The sequence below is a fragment of the Chrysemys picta genome, chromosome 2 (genome assembly GCF_011386835.1).
Source record: "Chrysemys picta bellii isolate R12L10 chromosome 2, ASM1138683v2, whole genome shotgun sequence".
NCBI classification, from domain to species: domain Eukaryota; kingdom Metazoa; phylum Chordata; order Testudines; family Emydidae; genus Chrysemys; species Chrysemys picta.
The window spans coordinates 286,584,058-286,605,903 of record NC_088792.1 but is presented as its reverse complement, the minus strand read 5'-3'; the positions used below and the strand labels follow the sequence as shown (position 1 = coordinate 286,605,903).

At 46.7% G+C, this 21,846-nt stretch overlaps 1 protein-coding gene across 2 annotated transcripts in view; it reads left to right on the top strand.

Moving 5' to 3' along the window:
- Positions 1–453: 453 nt before the first annotated feature.
- Positions 454–21,846, top strand: part of ZC3H3 (zinc finger CCCH-type containing 3) — a 337,281-nt gene continuing 315,888 nt past the window's right edge. Inside the window, exons 1-4 of one of the 2 annotated variants that reach the window (XM_042860930.2) lie at positions 457–714; positions 1,735–1,837; positions 2,935–4,372; positions 7,562–7,755. In XM_042860930.2, coding sequence (XP_042716864.2) covers positions 1,816–1,837; positions 2,935–4,372; positions 7,562–7,755 — 1,654 coding nt within the window. In that variant the 5' untranslated portion in view covers positions 457–714; positions 1,735–1,815. Of the gene's footprint in view, positions 715–1,734; positions 1,838–2,934; positions 4,373–7,561; positions 7,756–21,846 lie in introns of both variants that reach the window. The other variant, XM_005291097.5, reaches the window with a different exon arrangement.

Below are 21,846 nucleotides of genomic sequence, written 5' to 3'. Positions count from 1 at the left end.
GCTGGGTTGCCTGGGAGGGAAGAGGAGGGTCAGGGCCGCGGGGCTGGGTTGCCGGGGGGGGGGGGGGGGGAAGAGGAGGGTCAGGGCCGCGGGGCTGGGTTGCCTGGGGGGGGGGGAGAGAGGAGGGTCAGGGCCGTGGGAGAGTCAGGGTGGTGGTGGGGACACCTGGGAGGTGCCTAGAAGGGGAGCGTCAGGGTGGAGAGGGGAGCCTAGGAGGGTCAGGGCAGTGGCGGTGCGGGGAGGGGACGCCGGGGAGGGTCATGCCGCTGGGGCTGAGGGGACGCCGGGGGGTGACAGCGATACGGGGCGGGAGAGGATCAGGCCGCTGCGGGGCCGTGGCCGGTTTTCCCGTCTCTCGGGGACGGGGAGCTGGGTTGGGCTCGTGGGCCCGTTGGGGCTGGCGCGGAGGGGGCAGGTGGAGCAGCGCGGTCGGACTCCAAGGGACCCGCCTGGTCCCGCTCCCGGGGCCGTGGGCGGGGTAACCTCTCCTCCCCCTCCCAGTTGCCAAGGGAACGGCATGCAGCAGTCTCCGGCGTCACGTGATCAGGCTCCCTCACGTGACCGGTGAACGGGAGTCGCGGGCTGGTGACGTTTCCAGAGGGAGACTCTGCGGTGCCGAGGCGCAGGGCGATGACGTAGCCGTAGCCGGGGGCGGCTCAGCGGCGGGGATGGAGGAGAAGGAGCAACTGCGGCGTCAGATCCGCCTGCTGCAGGGTGAGGGGCGCTCGGCCGCGAGGGGACGGGTCCGAATCGCTGAGTCCAGCGTCCTTCCCCGGGCTGGTGGGCCTGAGGGCGGCCCTTTAACCCCCCGCCGCGCCCCCCCCCCCCGTTCGCGGGCCCTTTACCCCCCCCCCCCGTTCGCGGGCCCGTTACCCACCCCCCCGTGGGCCCGTTATTCACTCCCGGTAGGGCCGCCCCCGGGGCCCGTTACCGCCGCTACGTCACCTCCCCCCGGCTTCGTTACCTTCTCTGTCTGCTGTCGCGCCGCCCCCCGGTCCGGTTCCCCCCCCCCCCCCCCAGTCTGCCCCCTGCTCCTCGTACTACCTCCCCAGTCTGCTGCCGCGCCGCACCTCAGTCCTGTCCCCCTTCCCTCCCCTCCCCCCGCTGCGGTGCGGGGGGGGGGGGCAGCTACCCCCGATAGCTGCAGGAAGGGGAGGGAGCTGACCTGCTGCGACACTCCTTTTCCCCGAGCGCCTTGTCCCTGCTGCTGGGATTGGGTCGTGTGGCCCCTTAGTCTGAGCTGTGGTGCCAAGACTGGGCACCTTCCTTGCCTCCTCTGGGCTCCCCCAGTCTCTCAGGTCCTTTGCAGAGAGGCTGGGACCTGTTTGTGTGACCTTGCCTAGTTCCTGGGGAAAGACGCCAGCTGAGATCCCGTGCCTGCGCTGAGGGATGCCCTGCTTTGTGGGTTGCAAGGTTGATTTTTCTAATTTGCAGAGCTTGGGTCCTGCAAATCCACTTGCAAATCTCACCCTCGGTCAAAGAGAAGAGCCCTGACAGAGGGATCTCTAGACAACAAAACACCCCAAACCCCGTGGCAGTGAGTCTTAGAGCCCAGGCCAGCTTGGGCACATACTACAGGACTAAAAATAGCAGTGTCAATGGTCCCACCTGGGCTCTGAAACCCAGCGAGGAGGGTGGGTCTCAGGGCCTGGGCTCCAGCCCAAGCCTGAACATATACACTGTTGTTTTTAGTCCCAGGCTCTGAGACACTGCAACGCACATTTTTCTTTGCAGTGTAGACATACCAGTACTGTCTGAGTTGGACACAACCAGATACACCTGGTCTCATATGAGTAATTTTGCACCACCACAGGCATGCATGGAGCTGTACACACAAGTAAGATGACTCGGTCCTTGCTCTGGGGATCTCATAATTTTATTAAATGTAATACAGACCAAGTGTGGTTCTGGGGGGTGGAATGAAGAGCAGCAGAAAAAGTCATGAGATTTTATTTCTGTTTTGATGTGTGTCTTGTTGCTGCCGGATTTTGAAATACATTTCAACATCAATGGAGCAGTTTGTGGGCAGGGAGTTTAGCTGGCAGGTCAGCTTATGTTGCCTTTCTGCAGCTATGTGGTCTAGTTTTTGGCAGCAGGAAAAGCTTGTTTTCTTCACTAAAGCACACAGAGATCCCTCGTAATAATGCGGGGCTCAGATATAGTCCTTTGTTAACCCCTTTCATCTGAAGATCCCAAAGTGCTTTATAAATATTGATATTTTACAAGTCTCGCAATCCCTCTACCCCTGGAAGCATATTCATCCATATTATTGTTAATAGGGAAATTGAGGCACAGAGACATGACGTGATTTGCCCAAGTGACTCACTTGCATTGTTAATCAGTGGTGGAGATGGGATTAGATCCCAAGCCTCCTGACTCTTAGTCTCTTGCTTTAATAATAAGTCTACCCTTCCTTTCCTAGACCAAATAATAAGCACCTCTGTAGGGGACTATATTGTGCTGTATATGAGCAGGATCAGATTAGGGTTGCTAGGCAATCTCAACTATAAAGGGGCTCAGAGATGCAATGGTGAGAGCTAAAAAGATACCTATAAAAGAAATAAGCAGTAAGTTTTCTCCCCTTCTTGTCTGTCCTCCCTCCTACTGCCACCCTCACCACGAGTGATCTACAGGAACAATGATCAGAGTAGTAGATTCAAGACTGGTGCATATAAGAGGAACTAAACGTGGCCAGAAAGTGGGATGATGCAGTATTCGATTGCTATGTAAAGATCCACAATAAGAAATCTGTAATCATTACATAGCTCAGTTTTTCTTCCAGCATTCGTGATGATGTCTGAAACCTACTGAGCATGAGAGCTCATGTAGAACAGGTGTTTTCAGTGCAATGTGAAGACAATCAATTTGCATAACTTGCTGTTGCAAGACTGTTGTGAAAGATGCAACTAACAGAGGTGGTTTTGCTTTCTTCAGGTCTCATAAATGACCATAAAAACATCCATGGAAATGCTCCAGTGCCCCCGCCCTCCAGGACTCCAAGGTGGAGGAATCCCAGGCAGACTGCCTTCAATAGTCAGGGAGCATTCTCCGTAAGATATTCTCAGCAAGCTCCAAGGGATTTCCAATCACCTCAAGGTAACTCCTGGAGGAAAAAATACTCCCTTGTAAACAGACCGCCTGCACCAACACATCATCCTGGAAGCAGTGCATCTGCTAACGCACTTCAGGCTTTTGTGAGCCAAAGGAATAGCCAGCCTCCTGGGCCACAGGGAACAGGCTCGGAAAGGCAAGTAGGCTTAGCAACAGGTGGTATAGTCATAGGAGTCAAAGTGCCACAGAGGACTAGCTCAGCCTTGGACAATAGAAACGTTAGTGAGTTGGGATCCCAGCAGAGTTCCTCTGGGATGAAAGCAGCCATAGCTGCTCCAAAAGGAAGTGAAAAGGTTCATGAAAGTTCTAGCTTTCAAAGTGTTGCTCAAAAAGAGGACAAAGAAACGTCTCTCTCTGTCTCCCAGAGTTCATTGCACCAGCCTGCTGTTGCTGGAGGCAGAGATGACGCAAGCCCAGCATATGTGAAGGAACTGGGCAAACTTCGGACTGCGAAACTGGCTAAAAGTGCCCCTGAGTTACGTGACGTTATCAGTGAAAGTGCCATAGCATTAAAATCCAAGCCTCAACAGCCTTCAGCTCTTCCTGATCGAGAATCAGGCTGGCTGGTAGCCTGGAAGAAGCCAGTAGCACACGTTCCAGCTCACTGTAGTTCAGAGCAAGTCACGGCAGGAAGAGATACTTTGAAGGAGTCAAAGACCCTTGGAAAATCTGAGGCACACACAAGCTCACTTCAGACTGTGACTTCAGAGGTTGGGATAAACCCAGCGAAGAACCAGTTTGCAATACCACACAAGCTACCCAGTTTCCAAAGAGCTGCTTCAACGCCAGTCTCCAGTAAAGCTTCTAAGTTCAGGAAAACCAACTATACGTGGGTAGCAAATCCTAGTAAATGCCCTCGTGCTGTAAAGAGATGGACCAGCCCTAGAGCTTCTGAAAGCACTAGGAAGCTTTCTGTGGGAGCAGAGAGAACTGTTAAGCCACTGCCAAAGGGGGACTTGGGAGCAAAGCAGAAGAAATCCGGAGTGCATTTGAAGCTGGATGCCTCTCCTAGTAAATACAAATGGAAAGCATCCAGCCTACAGCCACCTTCTTCAGCTTCCAAGTCAGTGTTCAGGTGGCAGTCTGAGGGACGAAAGGAGGCTGGAGTCTCCCAGGTTTCCAGAGCCAACCTTGGCCTTCAGACTCTAAGCAACGCATCCATCGGTCATGGTGGGTTGAAGTCATCTTTCAATGATGCTTCACTTTCCACTTATAAAGTGAAGAGCCGGACCAAAATCATCAGGAGAAAGGGGAGTTGCTGGTAAGTTACTAGTTGTGTCTGAAGTTCTGTAGCTGGTACTAGCCTTCTTTGCACTTCTCCCGGGGCCAGTTCCTACTTTCATTGAAGTCCATAGGAGTCTTGCCATGGACTGCAATGGGAGCAAATACTCAATTATTTACATTGTAAACTCTGTGGAACAGGGACCCTCTTTGTGTTCTGTGTACAGTGTGTAGCCCAGTGGGGTCCTGGTCCAGGACTGGGCTTGCTAGGTGCTATCGCAGTACAAAGAAATACTTGCTGCTTCCTTTCCAAACACAGGACTTTCAGATCAGCATGAAATATGCTGCTTTTGAGAGGTGAGAGTCCTTAAACTTTAACTGCTTTATTTCCCACAAACAACTGCTGTTTCCTTTCCTTTTTCCCCAACGGTATCCCCCTCCAAATATATATTGCCCACCGCTCTTATTAGAGACCAACAATAATAAGCTAGTATTCAGTGGAGGAAAAGAAGTCAGTAAGGAAACAGGTTTCGGAGGGGTAGCCGTGTTAGTCCAGGAGTGGGCAAACTACGGCCCAGGGGCCACATCCTGGCCTTCGGATGTTTTAATCCGGCCCTTGAGCTCTTGCTGGGGAGCGGGCTCCGGGGCTTACCCCACTCTGCATGGCTCCTGGAAGCAGCAGCATGTCCCCCCTCTGGCTCCTATGCATAGGGTCAGCCTGGGGCTCCACATGCTGCCCCTACCCCAAGCACCGCCCCCACAGCTTCCATTGGCCGGGAACCGCGGTCAATGGGAGCTACAGGGGCGGTGCCTGCGGACGGGGCAGCATGCAGAGCTGCCTGGCCACGCCTCCGCGTAGGAGCCGGAGGGAGGACATGCTGCTGCTTCTGGGAGCTGCTTGAGGTAAGCGCCGCCTGGAACCTGCATCCCGACCCCCTCCTCTGCCCCAACCCCCTGCCCCAGCCCTGATTCCCCTCCTGCCTCCAAACCCCTCTGTCCCATCCCGGAGCAACCTCCTGCATCCCCAACCCCTCATCCCTAGCCCCACCCCAGAGCCTGAACCCCCAGCTGGAGCCCTCATCCCCCCCCACACCCCAACCCCCAATTTCATGAGCATTCATGGCCTGCCCCATACAATTTCCATACCCAGAGGTACCTTACCAAGTCGGGGGTCAGTGCTAATGAGGCCAATTCAATCAGGGTGGATGTGGCCCATTCCCAACAGTTGATAAGAAGGTGCGAGTATCAACAGAGGATTATTTTTTGTACTCGCACCTTCTTGTCAACTGTTGGGAATGGGCCACATCCACACTAATTGAATTGGCCTTGTTAGCACTGACCCCCCCACTTGGTAAGGCAACTCCCATCTTTTCATGTACTGTGTATATACACCTGTCTACTGTATTTTCCACTCCATGCATCTGACGAAGTGGGTTCTAGCCCATGAAAGCTTATGCCCAAATAAATTTGTTAGTCTCTAAGGTGCCACAAGGGCTCCTCGTTGTTTTAGTAAGGAAAGAGGTTTCAGTTTCAGGCTATGACTTAGTTAGATGTAGGGGATGAGGAGGGGAGAAGGAATGATTTTAATTAATTGTTTTATCATGCCTCTCACCCCAGAGTGTTTACACGTTTTATATGCAGATGCCTCTGGAGAAGTAGGCAGCAGCTGATCTGTGTACAACACTCCGCATTACAGTGGGGAGAAGGGATACCAGGGCAAAAGTCTATTTGTACAAAAAGTACCATGGGATTGTTGTTAATCCCATAACATGTCTAGCATGATACCATCCCTTGGGCCTGGGCTTGCCTTGTCTCCCTTTTTAAGAATTTTTGCAGGTGCTTTTATAATTTCCCATAGATTGAAATTGACAAGGATCCGTGTCCCCTTAGTGGTCATGCAGTTTTGGTGGACGCCACTAGGAGAGTACTATGTGCAGGAGCAGCAGAAATATCCAGCACTATTCACATGCAACGAAACCTCTGCTGTGGGCACATCTGATCAGTGTAATGTACAATCGGAGTGGAAATAAACAGAAGTGAAGGGAAAAGGCCTGTGGGCTAAGTCACGCGTCCAGGGAAGTGGCACAAGTTGGACTGATGGTCTAAGGCAGTGCTTCTCAAAGTTGGGCCGCTGCTTGTTCCGGGAAAGCCCCCGGCGGTTTGTGCCGGTTTGTTTACCTGCCGCGTCCACAAGTTCGGCTGATCGCAGCTCCCGCTGGCTGCGGTTCGCTGCTCCAGCCAATGGGGGCTCCGGGAAGCAGCGGTCAGCACATCCCTCGCTTGGCCCGTGCTGCTTTCCGTAGCCCCCATTGGCCTGGAGCGGCGAACCGCGGCCAGTGGGAGCTGCGATGGGCCGAACCAAAACGGCCCAGACTGCTGGGGGCTTTCCGTGAACAAGCAGCGGACCAGCTTTGAGACGCACTGGTCTAATGGCAACAGACTTGAGATCAGGACCAAGCTGTATCTCACTTCTTAAGCTAGTGACTGTGAAAGCACTGTGCAGACATTGTCGTGGGAACGGTGTGCTTTGTGTTGCTGTGTAGCAGGAACTGCATCAATAAACTAGAAATGCCCAGAATGAACTTGAAAATTTTGGTTTCACTGATTTGTCCAGGGCCACGCAATAACATGCCAGTGACAGAGCTTAGGTTAGAATCTGCGGGCATCTGGCCCTTACTCCCATGTCCAAGACGCTCTTTTCGTCCATCTTCTACTAATCTCCCCACCGTGCCTTGGCATTGTCTCCTGGCGAGAGGTGAGGATGTCTCCACATGAGTGGTGCTGAGGAGATGGGGTCCGTGGGATGAGATGAGGAGAGTTTGGGATCTGCTTGCTTATTTCTTTTGCCTGGCTTGGCCTGATCTTCTCAGCCCTCTTAAGAACATCCTCCTCCTCCAACAGCTATAGTAGGGGAGAGACTGGGCGTGATGGGGGATACCTAGATGTGAGTTGAGATGTCAAAGAGCGCCGTCTCTCTTCATGCTTTCCCAGCAATTGGTTAAATTTGCCCTTTCACCTGGCATTATCCATCAGCATATTTCCATTGCTCTTACCTAGAGAAGCACCGTAGTTCAATGGATTAGGTATCGGACCGGGAGTCTAATCCCAGCTGTGCTACTGTCTCGCTGCGTTAGTGGAGAAAGGAGAGCACAGATAGCTGGGGGCGGGGAGTTGCTGTTTGATACCTTTGTGATCCCTTTTTAAACTCCCTGTGTTGCATTCTGTGCAGTTCCCCAACGGATAAGAAGAGCAACTCCTTCCCCACAATGCCCCCGAAAAGCCACTACTCTCTCAGGAAAAGAAACTCCCTGCGGGGAAGACCTGCACCACTGAAGAGAACCCTGCCCAAGGAGCTGGTGCAGATCACCAAGCACCGGCTATGCCGACTGCCAGCCTCGAGAATGCACATCCCAGCCAAAGAAGGTAAGAGCTTGGACGTGTGAGGATAGAGCTGGAATATTGCATGAGGGCGGACAGTTTTAGGAGTAGGTTTTTGGAAGTAGGAAATGAGTTGCTCATTCCTCTGGAGTAAACCTGCTGATCACTGTTGTAGGGTTAGTGTTGAGAAGAAAAGACAGCGTGGGATGGGGCCTTCACTCCATCTCAGGACTTCCTCACTGGGTCCCATTTCTCTAGAGCCTTGCATTCCCCCATCTTGCCCCCACGTGCACCGTGAAACCTCCCCTCAGGATCACCTCTAATTGACAACCACTCTAAAGCTTCCCTTTGCTTCTAAGATGGGTTTGCTGTACCCTCAGTTAAAGACCAGCTTTTACTGGGCAAATGATTGTTTTCAATCGTGTTGTGGGTGGTGGCGTAAAGTAACTTCCACTGTGTATAGATCTGTGTGCAGCACTGAGTCATCTTCTGCACGTGTAGGATCAATTCCCTGTCTCTGAACGTATATGAACTGTTGATGGGCCCACATTCCCCATGGTTAAGAAACCTTATTGGTGTGAAAAGAACCTGAATGGTGACTGGTCAATGTCTGTTTATTTCGGTTGTGTCCTTCTTTCTCCTCCACCACCATCACCTTGTCACTCTCTAGATCAGGAAAGGGCAAGGACTGTTCCATGGAAGATCTTGCAATCTAAACAGACACTCAGAACACAGAGAACTCGCTGAATGGTCAGGAGAGTTCAAAAATCATTGTTTAAAGGTTAAACCAATCGTGTCTTTGAGTGGGCTAGAGTTTATAGGCTTCACAGAGAAAGTATGTTTGAAGAAGGACTCAAAGGAGGAGGTGGCAGAAGGGTTGTTTGTAAGGTACAGCTGTAAGATTGTATAATCGCGGTTTTTCCACTAGGGAAAAAACGGTGTGTCTCTCATGAGATGCTCATCTCAGCAAGGAAAAATCTACCTGATAACTGCATCGTGGTTAGGAACTGTGAGCATAACAGCTGCATCTCTGCAGGGGTAAAGCATGTATGTGTGAGTTGGCTGAAATTAATAGGTTAATTTAAACATTCTCAAAGGGTTGTTAAAAGAATTAATGTTTGTTTGTGGAATGGAGTACTGCCCCCTAGGTAGAGCAGCATTTAGCTGTAAAGCACCTCTTACGCTAGATCTAGCTGCTAGAGGATTTGACCTCATGCACACGGACGTTGTGCAGATCTCTGTTTTGTAAGTTGGTGTGTCTCTGGTTTGATCACCTGCTGTGTATGGTGAGATTTGGCAGTTAGTGGGGCAGGCTCTCTGTGTCAAGATGCAGTAACTCGACCTACCTGTGTAGCACAGGAAGCGAGGAAGAATCCTGTAGCCAGGTGAAATTTCAAGTTAAGTATTGGTAGAATGTAGTCACCTTATTTGAAATTTGGCTAGGACCCTAGGAGCAACACCCCTATTCTTATTAAAAGTGACATGAGATCTTTAATGTTCACAAGCAATTAGGGCTCTGGTTTCATCTCATCTGAAAATTGATGTCTCCGGTGACACACTGCCCCCTCGTCCTCTGCTGGGATATCTTGGAAATGAATTTAATGTGTTATGTCTGTGTAGCATAGAAATTTAATTATAGAAATGTAGGGCTGGAAGGGAACTCGAGAAGTGATCAAGTCCAGTTCATTTGGTCCTCCTGTGGCAGGACCAAATGAACCGCAACCGTCCTTGGCAAGTGTTTGGAGTTTTGTAAAAACAGGCTGGACGGTGATGGGGATTCTATAGCTTCCCTTGGAAGCATATTCCAGAGCTTAACTACTTTTTTAGTTTTTTCCTAATATCTAAGCTAAATCTTCCTTGCTGCAGATTAAGCCCATTACTACTTGTCCAATCTTCAGTGGACATGGAGAACAATTGATCCCCGTCCTCTTTTCAACAGCCCGTAACATATTTGAAGATTATCAGGTCCCCCCTCTGAGTGTCTGGTTTTGTATTGTCTAGTCGTGCAGCTTTGATGAGTTGTGGAACTACATAATTGCCTAATTCTATTGGAGACCCTGTGAAGCGCACAGTGTTCAGAAACATATACAAGCTGTAAGTGTTTCACCTTTTTGTACTTGTTCTTAAAAAATCAACCAAAAATGAGACTACACCAGCACTTCCTTCAGCACTGTAGAATTTCTTTTATAAGTATAACTGGGTCCAAAAAGTTCATGGAGAATAGGTCCGTCAGTGACTATTAGCTAGGATGGTCAGGGACGCAAGCCCATGCTCCAGGTGTGTCTCAGCCTCCAACCACATGGGACTGGATGACAGAGGATGGATTGCTTGAAATTGCCCTGTTCTGTTCATTCCCTCTGGAGCACCTGGCACTGGCCACTGTTGGAAGACAGGATATGGAGCTAGATGGTCCATTGGTCTGACCCAGTATGGCTGTTCTTGCATTCTTTATTGGGCTGGAGTAGGAAGATCTCCCATCAAGTACCAAGTGTGATTGATTCGTTTGTGAGATAACAGCCTGAGATGCGGTGGTTGCAGGTGTTAGCCATCACACCTTTATTAAGCTTTTTTGGCTTCTAATTCTGGTAATTAGCATCAGACGAACAAGCACTAATGTGGACATCTAATGCAGATAGCACCATTCGTGTTTCCCTAGTGGGACAGCGGATGCCATGCTGTTCCAGCAATAAGGGTTGTGTTGTGTCTGACTGGTTTTGTGTACAGCCAGGGCACAATCCCACATCTTGAAATGAGAGTAAAGAAAATACGGTACTACTACTGCTATCAAAACAGTCTCTAACTTGACTAGAGCAACTCAGGCGCAGATATTGTCCAAATTATATTGCCAGAATATATATTAAAAAGTAAATGTATAATTGTCGGTATCTTCTAGTTTTTCTGTGATCTAATGATTATACAGCAGGTTTCAGAGTAGCAGCCGTGTTAGTCTGTATCCGCAAAAAGAACAGGAGTACTTGTGGCACCTTAGAGACTAACAAATTTATTAGAACATAAGCTTTCGTGGGCTACTGCCCACTTCTTTTGGTTATACAGCAGGAGACTGGGAGTGAGGGCTCCTGGGTTCTGTACCTGACTGTGCCATAGACTTAGTGACTTCGGGCAAGTTATTTCACCTCTCTTGTGCGTTAGCGACATAGGGATGATACTTGCCATGCAGAGTTTTATGAGGTTCTAAGAGATTATTGGGTGAGAAGTGCTAAATCATTCCACTTTCGTCCCAATATTCTCAGGCCGCTGGGCGTTGATGACTCTTTTGGTCAGGAGAACCAGACTTGGTTCTCTGTGGAGCTGTCCGTGATGATCCTGGACCACCCAGGTGCGATTGCTGTGTAGTGACCTTAGGCAATTCCTTTCCTCCGACTTCCTTTCTCGTGAGGCTGATACGCAGCCTCTGAACTGCAGTGTGAAACCCTGATTGAAGGCCAGGCTGGGAGACTGTTTGGGCTCCGACATGAAGCTCCGTTCCAGAGCTTGCGCACACGTGAGTTGAGCCAGAAACCTCCCAGGATGCTTGCATGATTTTCATGGAAACCATGAAATCCAGTGTCAAGCACTGGAGACATGGACTGCAAGGGTGTTGAAATTTTGTGGAACAATATGTCTTGGGCCGGGTCGGAAAGCTCGGTCAGGAGTTCTGGGAAGAATGGTGTTGTCCATATACCATCAGGATTTCTAAATTCCCATTAGGAGCACAAGCTCAGATGCATATCTTTCAGGTGGGGTGGTTCATGCACTTGGGTTCAGAGGCTGAAAGCATGGCCTGTCCCCGCTTCTCCTTTCTCAGATTCACAGAGACCCTGATGGACAGAGCAGTGTTAGAATTAGGCCCATGGAATTCTCCTGCCAGCTCTGTTACACAAGGAAGAGTGGGTGCCTCCTCGTGGGGTTTGAGTAGCAGATCCCATGACATGGTCAAAAAGCAACCGCTATCCTCTCCCACCTCCAGATGCAAGTTCCTCAATGAAACCTATCAGGTCACTCCTTTCCCAAACAAGTTACACAGCTGTTATCCCCATTTGACCCCCTAATTCTCCCTCTTCCTAAATGGGACCACTACCGATCTCACCCAATGGGACCCCAGTTCAACCAGAACTTCTGTCATGCACAGGTCTAGGGATGGGGGAACTAATTCCGCCTAGCCCTCTGCCACTGAGAGCAGGGGCACACGTGTTAGAGAGGAAAGTCAGCACATTTTATAGCATCTGGAAAGTCCACAATGAAACCCTGATACCTGATTCCTTCAGCAACTGATAAAATTGTAGGATTACAAAATTGAAGTGTAAACGTCCCTTTGCATTAATATTAGTATCACATGTCATGTCTAGGGCATGATCCAGTTCTCAGTGAATTTATCAGAGGTCTTTTGTGCTTACTGGGAGGTGGATCTGGTCCCTAAACAGCAATGCTCTGTGGAGCGTACACCCAGCCTCATGTGTTGCAGGGAGGGGGCTGTAATAGTGTAGTGCAATTGGACGCATGGACACAATAGACTCTTACACACACACACAGTTCTATATAGACAGAAATCTCATTTGAGAGGTTGTGTGATGGATTGTGGGATGCAGAGGTTAAAATTTGGTCCTGGATTGGTGTTTCCTCTAAGCATTGACTCAGTGGGACGTTGGTACAGTGCCTAGCGCAATGGGGTCCTGGTCCTTGATTAGGGCTCCTAGGCTCTATTAAAATAAATAATAATGATGCTTCTGTGGGACGAAGCAGTAATTGCCTTGCATCCAGCATTTTCAATTTACGAGCTAATGACGATGCAAGGGAGAAAATGGAACATTGTCACAGAATGATGGCGTCTGGCCATTAGATTATCCAAACTAGACTTTAGCATAAATTCCACATCTGTTATAAATTAACTGTAATATATTACTCTGAATGGAACATTTAACAAGTGCTCAGTAATTAAGAAAATTCCCCAAATTTAAGTTGCTCTGACAAGGTTAATACAGCCATGATGCCTCTGTGGTATAGTTTATGGCCTGTTTATCGAGGTTTTATAATACCACACTCATCCCTGTGGCAGTATGTAGTCCTAGATTCCAAGGCCAGAAAAGACCACTGTGATCATTTAGTCTGCCCTCCTGTATGGCACAGGCCATAGAACTTCCCCAAAATAATTCCTAGCGCCGATCTTTTGGAAAAACATCCAGTCTTGATTTGAAAATTGCCAGCGAAGGAGAATTCTTCACAACCCTTGGTAAATTGTTCCAATGGTTAATTAATCACTGTTAAAAATGTATGCCTTATTTTTAGTCTAAATTTGTCTAGTTTCAATTTTCAGCCATTGGATCGTGTTCATAACAAAGGGTAAAACATACCTACCAAGGGAAATAGGAAGAGAGACTATTCCATTTATGAAGTGTGGCAGAATTAATGTTTCTAGAGCAGTCTTAATTTTCTGGATTTTTTTGACCCTTCAGTGCTTAGTCTTGCACTTGTTCCATTAATGTGAGTGTGGTTTTTTACATTTAATTTCCTAGGATCGATCATTTTATTTATATATTTATTTTAGGATGAGGGGTGAAAAAAGAGAATCTGTAGATAATTGGCATGCCCTGATTACAAGCTTTTATGGGGCTTGTAAATGCTTGCTTTTGACCTGATTGGAAGCTTGATGAAGTTAATGGAAAGACTCCTACTGAGTTCATTGGGTCTTGTGTTGGACCTTGACTGGGAGCGTATCTGTTTAACTCTACAGCTGTTTTCTATAGATGAAAAGGGCTGTACAAGTGCAAAAATATTGTTAATGCTGTCACTTCTGTATTTTTTAATACAAGTTTTTAAAATTGTGTATATATGGTTTGCCTTGATTTGAAATGCGCTTTTAATTTGCGCTATAAGTTCCCAACATTATTTGTCTGTGAATAACTATGGGAGAATGATCTTGATTCAATTCTGGCATGTGAATCACTAAGCAAACTCTTAGGGGGGAGGGAGAGCTCAGTGGTTTGAGCATTGGCCTGCTAAACCCAGGGTTGTGAGTTCAGTCCTTGAGGGGGCCACTTAGGGATCTGGGGCAAAATCTGTACTTGGTCCTGCTAGTGAAGGCAGGGGGCTGGACTTGATGACCTTTCAAGGTCCCTTCCAGTTCTAGGAGATGGGATATCTCCATTAATTTATTTATTTTTATTTATTTATTTATTTATTGTAATTTAGGTGCAGAATTTTTGTACAAAGCAGAGGAAGCCCAACTTGATTTCTGCATCCTGTGTGGAGTTTCCACCAGTCATAAATTGAAAAGCAGCATCTTTTGTCATCTGAGCTAAACTCATTGCATGTAGACACCACAGAGAGAAAATCATAATAATTATTTGTATTAACATATTGCCTAGGAGCTCTGGTCATGGATCAGAACCCCATTGTGCTAAAGGCGGTATAAACATCGAACAAAATGACTGTCCCTGCCCCAAAGAGTTTACAGTCTAAGCATGAGACAACAGGTGGATACAGACAGACGGGAGCACAAGGCAACAATGAGGCAATACCTGTCAGCATGATGGGCAGGGGACTCCCACGCTGTTTTTTATAAGTAAATTTTCTGCCATTTAGGACACTTCGTAGCTATTACTGTCTCAGTTGCAGATGTTTATCCTGCATCATTGTTCCATTGCAGTGACTTTTTACAACAAACAGTTAAAATAATAAAGTAGCAAACTGTAGGTTGGTGCAGTCTGATACCTGCAGCTCCTTGGAGTGCTGTTGACAAGCTGTATTCTGATGGCCGTAGATAAGACGTGTTTGGTCTTCAGCAAATTGGAAATCTGTTTATTCTGAAGAGGACAAGATGGTGCGGATTGTAGTTTTATAACTATGCTGTTTTCAGACAGTCTTCATTTTTTTTTTAAACAAACTTTTTGGTAACATCTGACTGACAGACGCATAATACATCCCCGCTACTATTGTACAAAGGGTTGTCAGCTGTACAGTGCAGTTCCCGAAGTGTTCAGACCCCCCTAGGACAAGCTAATGCCCTTCTACCAGGTAGTCTTAATTACGGGCCCAGTCCTGCAAGGTGTTGAGCAATCCCAACTCTAGTTGGCATCAGTGGCATTTGAGGGTGCTCAGCATCTTGCAGGATCAGGTCCTTCATGAGCTCTGTCCTTTAATGAAAGGAGGGTAAAACCAGTCAAGTGGTTTGAGTTGTGAACCTTTTCTCACCACTGTAAAATCAATGCTGCTGCTTTCATTGGTCGCTCCAGCTCTGCTACCTTTGGGTAATGCTCCTTTCCCAGTGGCATTCAGCTCTGCTCAGGCATGCAGTGCAATTGCGCAGTCATCTTGTTTCTGTGGTTTATTTTCTATTAATAAATAGAATTAATCTTGTCAAATTAACATTTCTTTTCTGCTGGAGAAGTGGCAGCCATGTAAATGTCAAAGCGGGCTCCCATGTGTATCTCAGCCACGACTCTCAACACTTCCTGGCAGACCCACATGTAGTGTGTGCGTATATACACATCAAAACAGGGTTATAAATTACAGGACTTGCTGGAAAGCAAGGTAGCTCTGCCTCTTTTTTGGCAAAGGCTCACGTGATGTCTCCCCCCTCTGACCTGCAGAGGGCAGTCTTGCCCCTTGTATTCTCCGTAGTCCACCTTTTTCTGGTAATTGATTGCCTAATTTCCTCTTTATGTGAAAGAAAGCAGATATCAAGTAATTTGCAGCAATAACCTGCTAATGCTGGGCCAGTATCAAAACTCCCATGTTCATTTCAAGTGGCAGATAAAACACTAATATATAATTATCCTTGCAAATTGGATTGTTTTAAATAACCAAAAGGCTATGGCCAGGAGAAAACTATCCCATTTCCCTTGAGTTACTATTGCAGTGTAATTGCTGCGTTCAATCAATTTCCTTGGCATTAGAAATTCCATCACAATCAACATTAAGCTTTATTCATTGTGATGGCTAAGAGCCGGGCCATTTCTCCTCTTTTCCTTAACTGGCAAAATTAATCAGGGAAAAGATTTTAAACATTTACCCGTGTGAAAGAGGTCAGCTCTGCCACTATATTGCTCAGCAGATAAGGGGGCTAATAAAAAGAAAATTGAATTACTAATGATCGCCAGGAACAGAGTATATAAAACCTGGCAATCGCCTGGTTCAGGAAAAAGGAGAATCAATTTTCTTCAGACAAGGTGCGCTCATTTTTTATTTTGGCGCATATTATCAGCAATTTAATTTGAAAGTGCATAAACAGGAGGAAACAGTGAGAAAATAATGAGCCTGAAGGTGTAAAATGCTGCGGGATATATGCTGTACACAATTTATTTGGCACAACAGATAATCACTTTAATTGAATTCAAAACTGCATTGTTCAGCAGCAGTGCAGTCTGCCTCTCTTGCCTGTGGGGATTACAGAATATTACAGAGATTCCAGTGAGAGGCTCTTCTGTGTCTCTTTCCCCTTTATAACGTCCCCTCCTATGCAGGATTCCTCGGTGCCTGGGTTCGTTCACACATGGCCACAGCTACTTGGAGGTGTAATGTTTAAAAGCTGTGAGAAAATCCCCCTTGGGAACACTGCTTAGGTAGCATTGTGAGCGAGTTTTTAAATAATAATGTGTCTGTCTTTTGCCATGATGGATAACTTCATGCAAACTCAGCATATAAAAAAAGTAGCCCATCGCTTCAACACAGTGTACCCCTATCCTCTTAGCAGGTTTTGTGTCAAGGAGCAACGGGCTGAACTGAGTTGTTTGTTTGGATGTTGCTTGTACGGCTGTCACTGTACTTGCTGTCTGCTTAGGTGGGGTGTGCGTGTGACTTACACCTATCTCTTCCCATTGTACTTTACAGCCAGCATATGCACCTTGCTTCAAAATGGTTCATCTCTTCCCTTCCTTCGGCACCAAATGCTTATGATCCCAAATCTCCATGGTTAAGACAAATATTTATACCTTGGAAAAGAAGCACCTGATTGAGAATCTATTTAATCTATCTATCTATGTAATCTAATTTATGTACATTTACAATGGTGACTTTATTGCTTAGTTTGATCCCCTCACAATTAGCAGGAGCATTGCAGAATTTCATTCTTTACAGACAGTGATCTGTGGTCATGGGTTTGTTTTGCGAAATTTGAGTTAAGTCTATTACTCAGGAGTCAGACCAATTCACTTTCCCCGGGACTGGTTCTCCCCATTCAGCTCTGCAAGTGCTGCTTGGTGCTGACCTGCAGCACCTCCTGCTCTTCTAGTCCTGGCCTCTGAGTATAGAGGATCAGTTATGGCAAAGCATTAAGGGATTTGCAGATGGAGAGAAATATCCTCAAAGGGACGAGGCTGAGATAATCAAGCTCATTTTGGTAGTGACCTAATCCAAATCTCCTGAACTCAACGGCTAATGTACCTCCTCTGCCCATAGTGAATGACAATCCAACCTACATATTAAACTAGTTTTTATTTAGCAGCTTATGGGTGACACATGGGAAAGTGTAGCAAATATGGGTGTTGAGGAGATAATTTTGTTTAAAAGGGCTATTAATGGGTTTTCTCCAGCTAGATTGCAGGTCCTTGTGATTGCTACACAAAAGCCTGTACTGTGAAAGGCGTCTCTTCAGCTGTGTCTAGGAGAATCATCTTTTACTTCACTGTGTTCCTTTAATTTGGAGAGCAGCATGGAATTGTACTGGTGTGTGAATAATACTGTTACTCAGCACTTCACATGTTCAGAGCACTTTACAGACATAAACTAAAGGATGGTATGATGGGCTAGCCTAATTTTGGCAATTAATTGATCTTTTACTATTAGCGGTAAATATGCCCAATGGCCTGTGATGGGATGTTAGATGGGGTGGGATCTGAGTTACTACAGAGAATTCTTTCCTGGGTGTCTGGCTGGTGAGTCTTGCCCACATGCTCAGGGTTTAGCTGATCGCCATATTTGGGGTTGGGAAGGAATTTTCCTCCAGGGGAGATTGGCAGAGGCCCTGGGCGTTTTTCACCTTCCTCTGCAGCGTGTGGCATGGGTCACTTGCTGGAGGATTCTTGCACCTTGAAGTCTTTAAACCACGATTTGAGGACTTCAGTAGCTCAGACATAGGTTAGGTGTTTATTACAGGAGTGGGTGGGTGAGATTCTGTGGCCTGCGTTGTGCAGGAGGTCAGACTAGAAGATCATAATGGTCCCTTCTGACCTTACAAGTCTATGAGTCTAATCCTTACAAGATTCCTTTGAGATGGATATAGTAGGGGGAAATATTAATTATAGTGGGGGGAGGGATAGCTCAGTGGTTTGAGCATTGGCCTGCTAAACCCAGGGTTGTGAGTTCAATCCTTGATGGGGCCACTTAGGGATCTAGGGCAAAATCTGTACTTGGTCCTGCTAGTGAAGGCAGGGGGCTGGACTCGATGACCTTTCAAGGTCCCTTCCAGTTCTAGGAGATAGGATATCTCCATTAATTTAATTTATTTATTTAACATTCCTGTTTTGCAAGTGTCAAGATAATGGGAGCCTTAAACATACCTAAGATAGATGGAGGACTAAAACAGCGACCTGCCCAAGGCAAAGAAGTCAGTGGCAAACCTGGGGTTAGAATATGGGAATATCCTATATATGCTCAGTCCACTAGCTGCACTGCCTCGTTGTACTGCCAAGATTCCAGGATTTCAGGCCTCTCCCATTCTAAAAATGCTCTGCTTCCTGCGTATAGCTCTCTAAATTTCACAAACTACAGAACTAGCTTGGCTGTCTGTGCGAACCAAACCATTCCTGTTACCAGCTTGTTCTCAATGCTCTGTCAGCTATTACAAAAATTAAAACTGAGCTCTCTAAGAGTCATTAACCAAAAGAGAAAACATCTGTTCTTTAAAGGGACACTGCCAAGTTTTTTGTTTAAAAAAAAAAAAAAAAAGAAAGAGGAAAAAAAGTTTTGTTTTGACCTGATATCCATCAGATTGGTTCTACACCTATTTAATTTTAATGGAACTTAAATGTATTAGGAAAACAAATTCCTCTGCACTCTTTATCAACCCCAACAGTGTAGCACTGAGCTAGTGCATTAGAACAAGGGAGTGGGACTCCTAGAAACTGACTGTGGACAAAAGGGAAACTGACGAATATTTATTATCCAAGCACAGTGAAGTGCAAAATGTCAACCAGGTGTGAGGAGTGACTGGTCCGTTTAAGGGTGGGATTTGGACATGCACTCAATTGCCATTCATTATATTGGGAATTAGGTATACATTTCTCTTTGGCAGCTTTGAAAAGGTTTTTAAAATCTTCACACTGTACTGGAAGGTGGAATTAGTAACAAGTAGCTCTAACAGGATTTCTAACCCCTGTCCCTTTAACACTTTATATTTCTTTTAGAACACCTTTTTTTTTGTTGCTTGCTCTAATTTTTCTCCCCATCAATCTATTGTACAAATTTGTGTGTGTGTGTGTGTGTGTGTGTTTTTTTTTTGGTGAAGTGACATCCCTGATCAAGTTACCAATGAGCGAGGCTGGTGCCCTGTCTCAGTAAAATGTTACCAGTTAAGTCCAAGGTTATGATCTTTGCCCTCAAACGAGACCCTGGCAACATGTGTAAAACTAGCTGGGACCCCTGTGAGTTCCTGATGTCTTTATTTGGTGTGCTCCATCATTAGTCTTGCCTGAGTGACTAGATGCTTCCTGGAGCTGCTCTGAAGAGTGAACAGGTTTGCTGTTTGAAGCCAGCAGGGTTAATATCATTACCAGCCATGCCGTCAGATACTATGTGGATTGACCTTACTCATAAATCATTATGTTCTCAAATCTCTCCTCTGACTTTCACTGGCTTGTCCTTGGGTACGTCTACAGTGCAACCCCTCCCCCTGCAACGCCAGTGAGTCTCAGAGCCTGGGTCAGCTGACTTGGGTTGACTTGTGGGGCTCATGCTATGGGGCTAAAAATAGCAATGTAGACGTTCTAGCTCGGGTTGGAGCCCAGGCTCTGGGACCTGATGAGAGGGGAGGAGCTGGCTAAGTGTTTGTCCCTTGCAGTAATTGGTTAAAGTTCACATACTTGGCTGTATCCCCAGCATCAGTTATGTCAGTATTAGTAACGGTTTTGGGTTTCCCTGGCATTTACAGGTGGCTATTCCTAAACTACAAACAGCCAGCAGCCGGGATGCTGTTTTCTGATAACTCTCTGAAACAACAGGCTTTTGGTTTTCTATTACTGGAAGCCTGTGTTCCTGAATGGGTGAGCATCACTGAGTCAGCTGCATTTTCACCAGTGGTTCAATAACTTCAGGGAGTTAGGTGCCCAATTCCCATTGAATTTATTGGAATTTAGGCATCTGATTCCCTTGGGTTTCCTGGAAAATCCCAGCCTAAATCCTTTGAGCAGAAAAATTCACATGAGGTTGGGGTGAATGAGTGGGGATGAACTTCATGTGAATGAGGGTTGGGGGAGAGAAAGAGGAAGTGTAAAAAGATAACTTGCCCTTTATGGAGCATTACTCCAGTTCATCCTTAATCCCCATGTATATTCTTCCTTCCCTTTGTTTTCTAGCTCAGTGACTTTCTTCCACCACTCTTTCAATGTGGGATTGCTCCTCTTCCTGGTGTCAAAGAATCCCCTGCCCCCTTTGCCAGCCACAGAACTGTATGATTGGGATGAGTTTATATTCTATTAGTAGTAAGCAGGTCTTTGGTAAATATGTATTTATAGGTTAATGGGAAAAATATTTGGCTTTGGAGATGTATGACGTCCTTTTGTTGGCTGTGACCTTTGATATTTTGAAGCCCCTGGGGTGGGGGTGGGGTAGGGGGAAGCTTTACTAAGGCACTGCCCAGTGTGGAACCAAAATAGAAACCCTCCCCCCAAATCAAAACCGAGCACAAGCCCTTATCACATCAATGTGTGCGTCTCATTTGTCCTGCGGGGGCTTGCATTTCACCACTTCTTCGCTAACGCCTGTAACTTGTAACTCTGCATAGCATAGCCACGTGTTGGAATTGCACAGTGTAATTCTGGTCAGCAGTGGCAGCCAGACAAACAGGGGGTCTTGCAGTTCTGTTTTAAAATGAAGTTTTGCGAATGTAATCCTGACCGGCAAAGTACTAATCAAATTAATGTACGTTATAGCTTGCACTGATAGCGAGAGAAGGCTACGACGACTTCTAGTGAAGCTGTTATTAAAATAACTTTTACAAACACCCTGGAAGGTGAAATTTGCTCATCTGCAGCATCCAGTACATAATTATGTTTAACAAATACATTTGCAGACATCGGGAACTGTTCACAAACCTGAACCGTGGCTGAATTGTTCATGCTGATTAATTCCTCTGGCTCTACATTGTGCAGAGTGTCTGAGCCTCACTGTCTGTTAGACCCCTTATATAGTCTCTTCAGTTTGTGCAGTTGTCTTTAAAAGAACACTGGTCTAGTTGCCTTTTCAAATGTTTTATAGCTGGGTATGTTTAAAAAACCAATAACAAAAAATCACACCGCTCCTGGAGTTTGCAAACTAATTTCTCCCCTCCTTGTGTTTCCTTTACTATTTTCTTTCCCCTCTCCTTTTTGTTTCATCTTCCTGTTTCCTGCCGATTGAAAACCAACATGTATGTTCGTGTAACAGGCAAGGGAACCGGTGATGTTGCAGCTGGGTCCCCGGTTACTGGCAGGCTCTGTAATGAGGTGCATGACTGCACTTTACGGGTAATGTGTATACTTCATGGATATTCTTCACAGCACTTGCAGAATTCCCCCAGTCCCATCCCAACCGACAATGGGCTTGTAAAACCTGGAAAGTTTTCCACGGGGCAGGCACTGTGTGCTCTGTGCCCTCCTCCTTCCTCTTGTTCTCCAAAATGTTTCCTAAAATCTGTTTCTTTTGTAAACTCCCCTCCTGTGTCGATTTCCTCAGTGACCTGAGCTCACTGGAGTGTCTTGCATATGAATCATTGGAGCAGTGTATTGTAACTGAGCCCTTCATTGACTTGTACAGGGCTGTGTAGAATCTATAGTGCTATCTAAATAAGTAGTAAAATTCCTTGAATATGTAACAGATGCACAGATGCACCTAGTATGTGCTTCCTAAATACAGTAGTTATTGCATGCAACCTCATGCACCATGTTATCCCACCTATTTTGTTGTTTTGAGGCTCTGTTTTATTTGCGGTGATAGAGAAATAAGTGT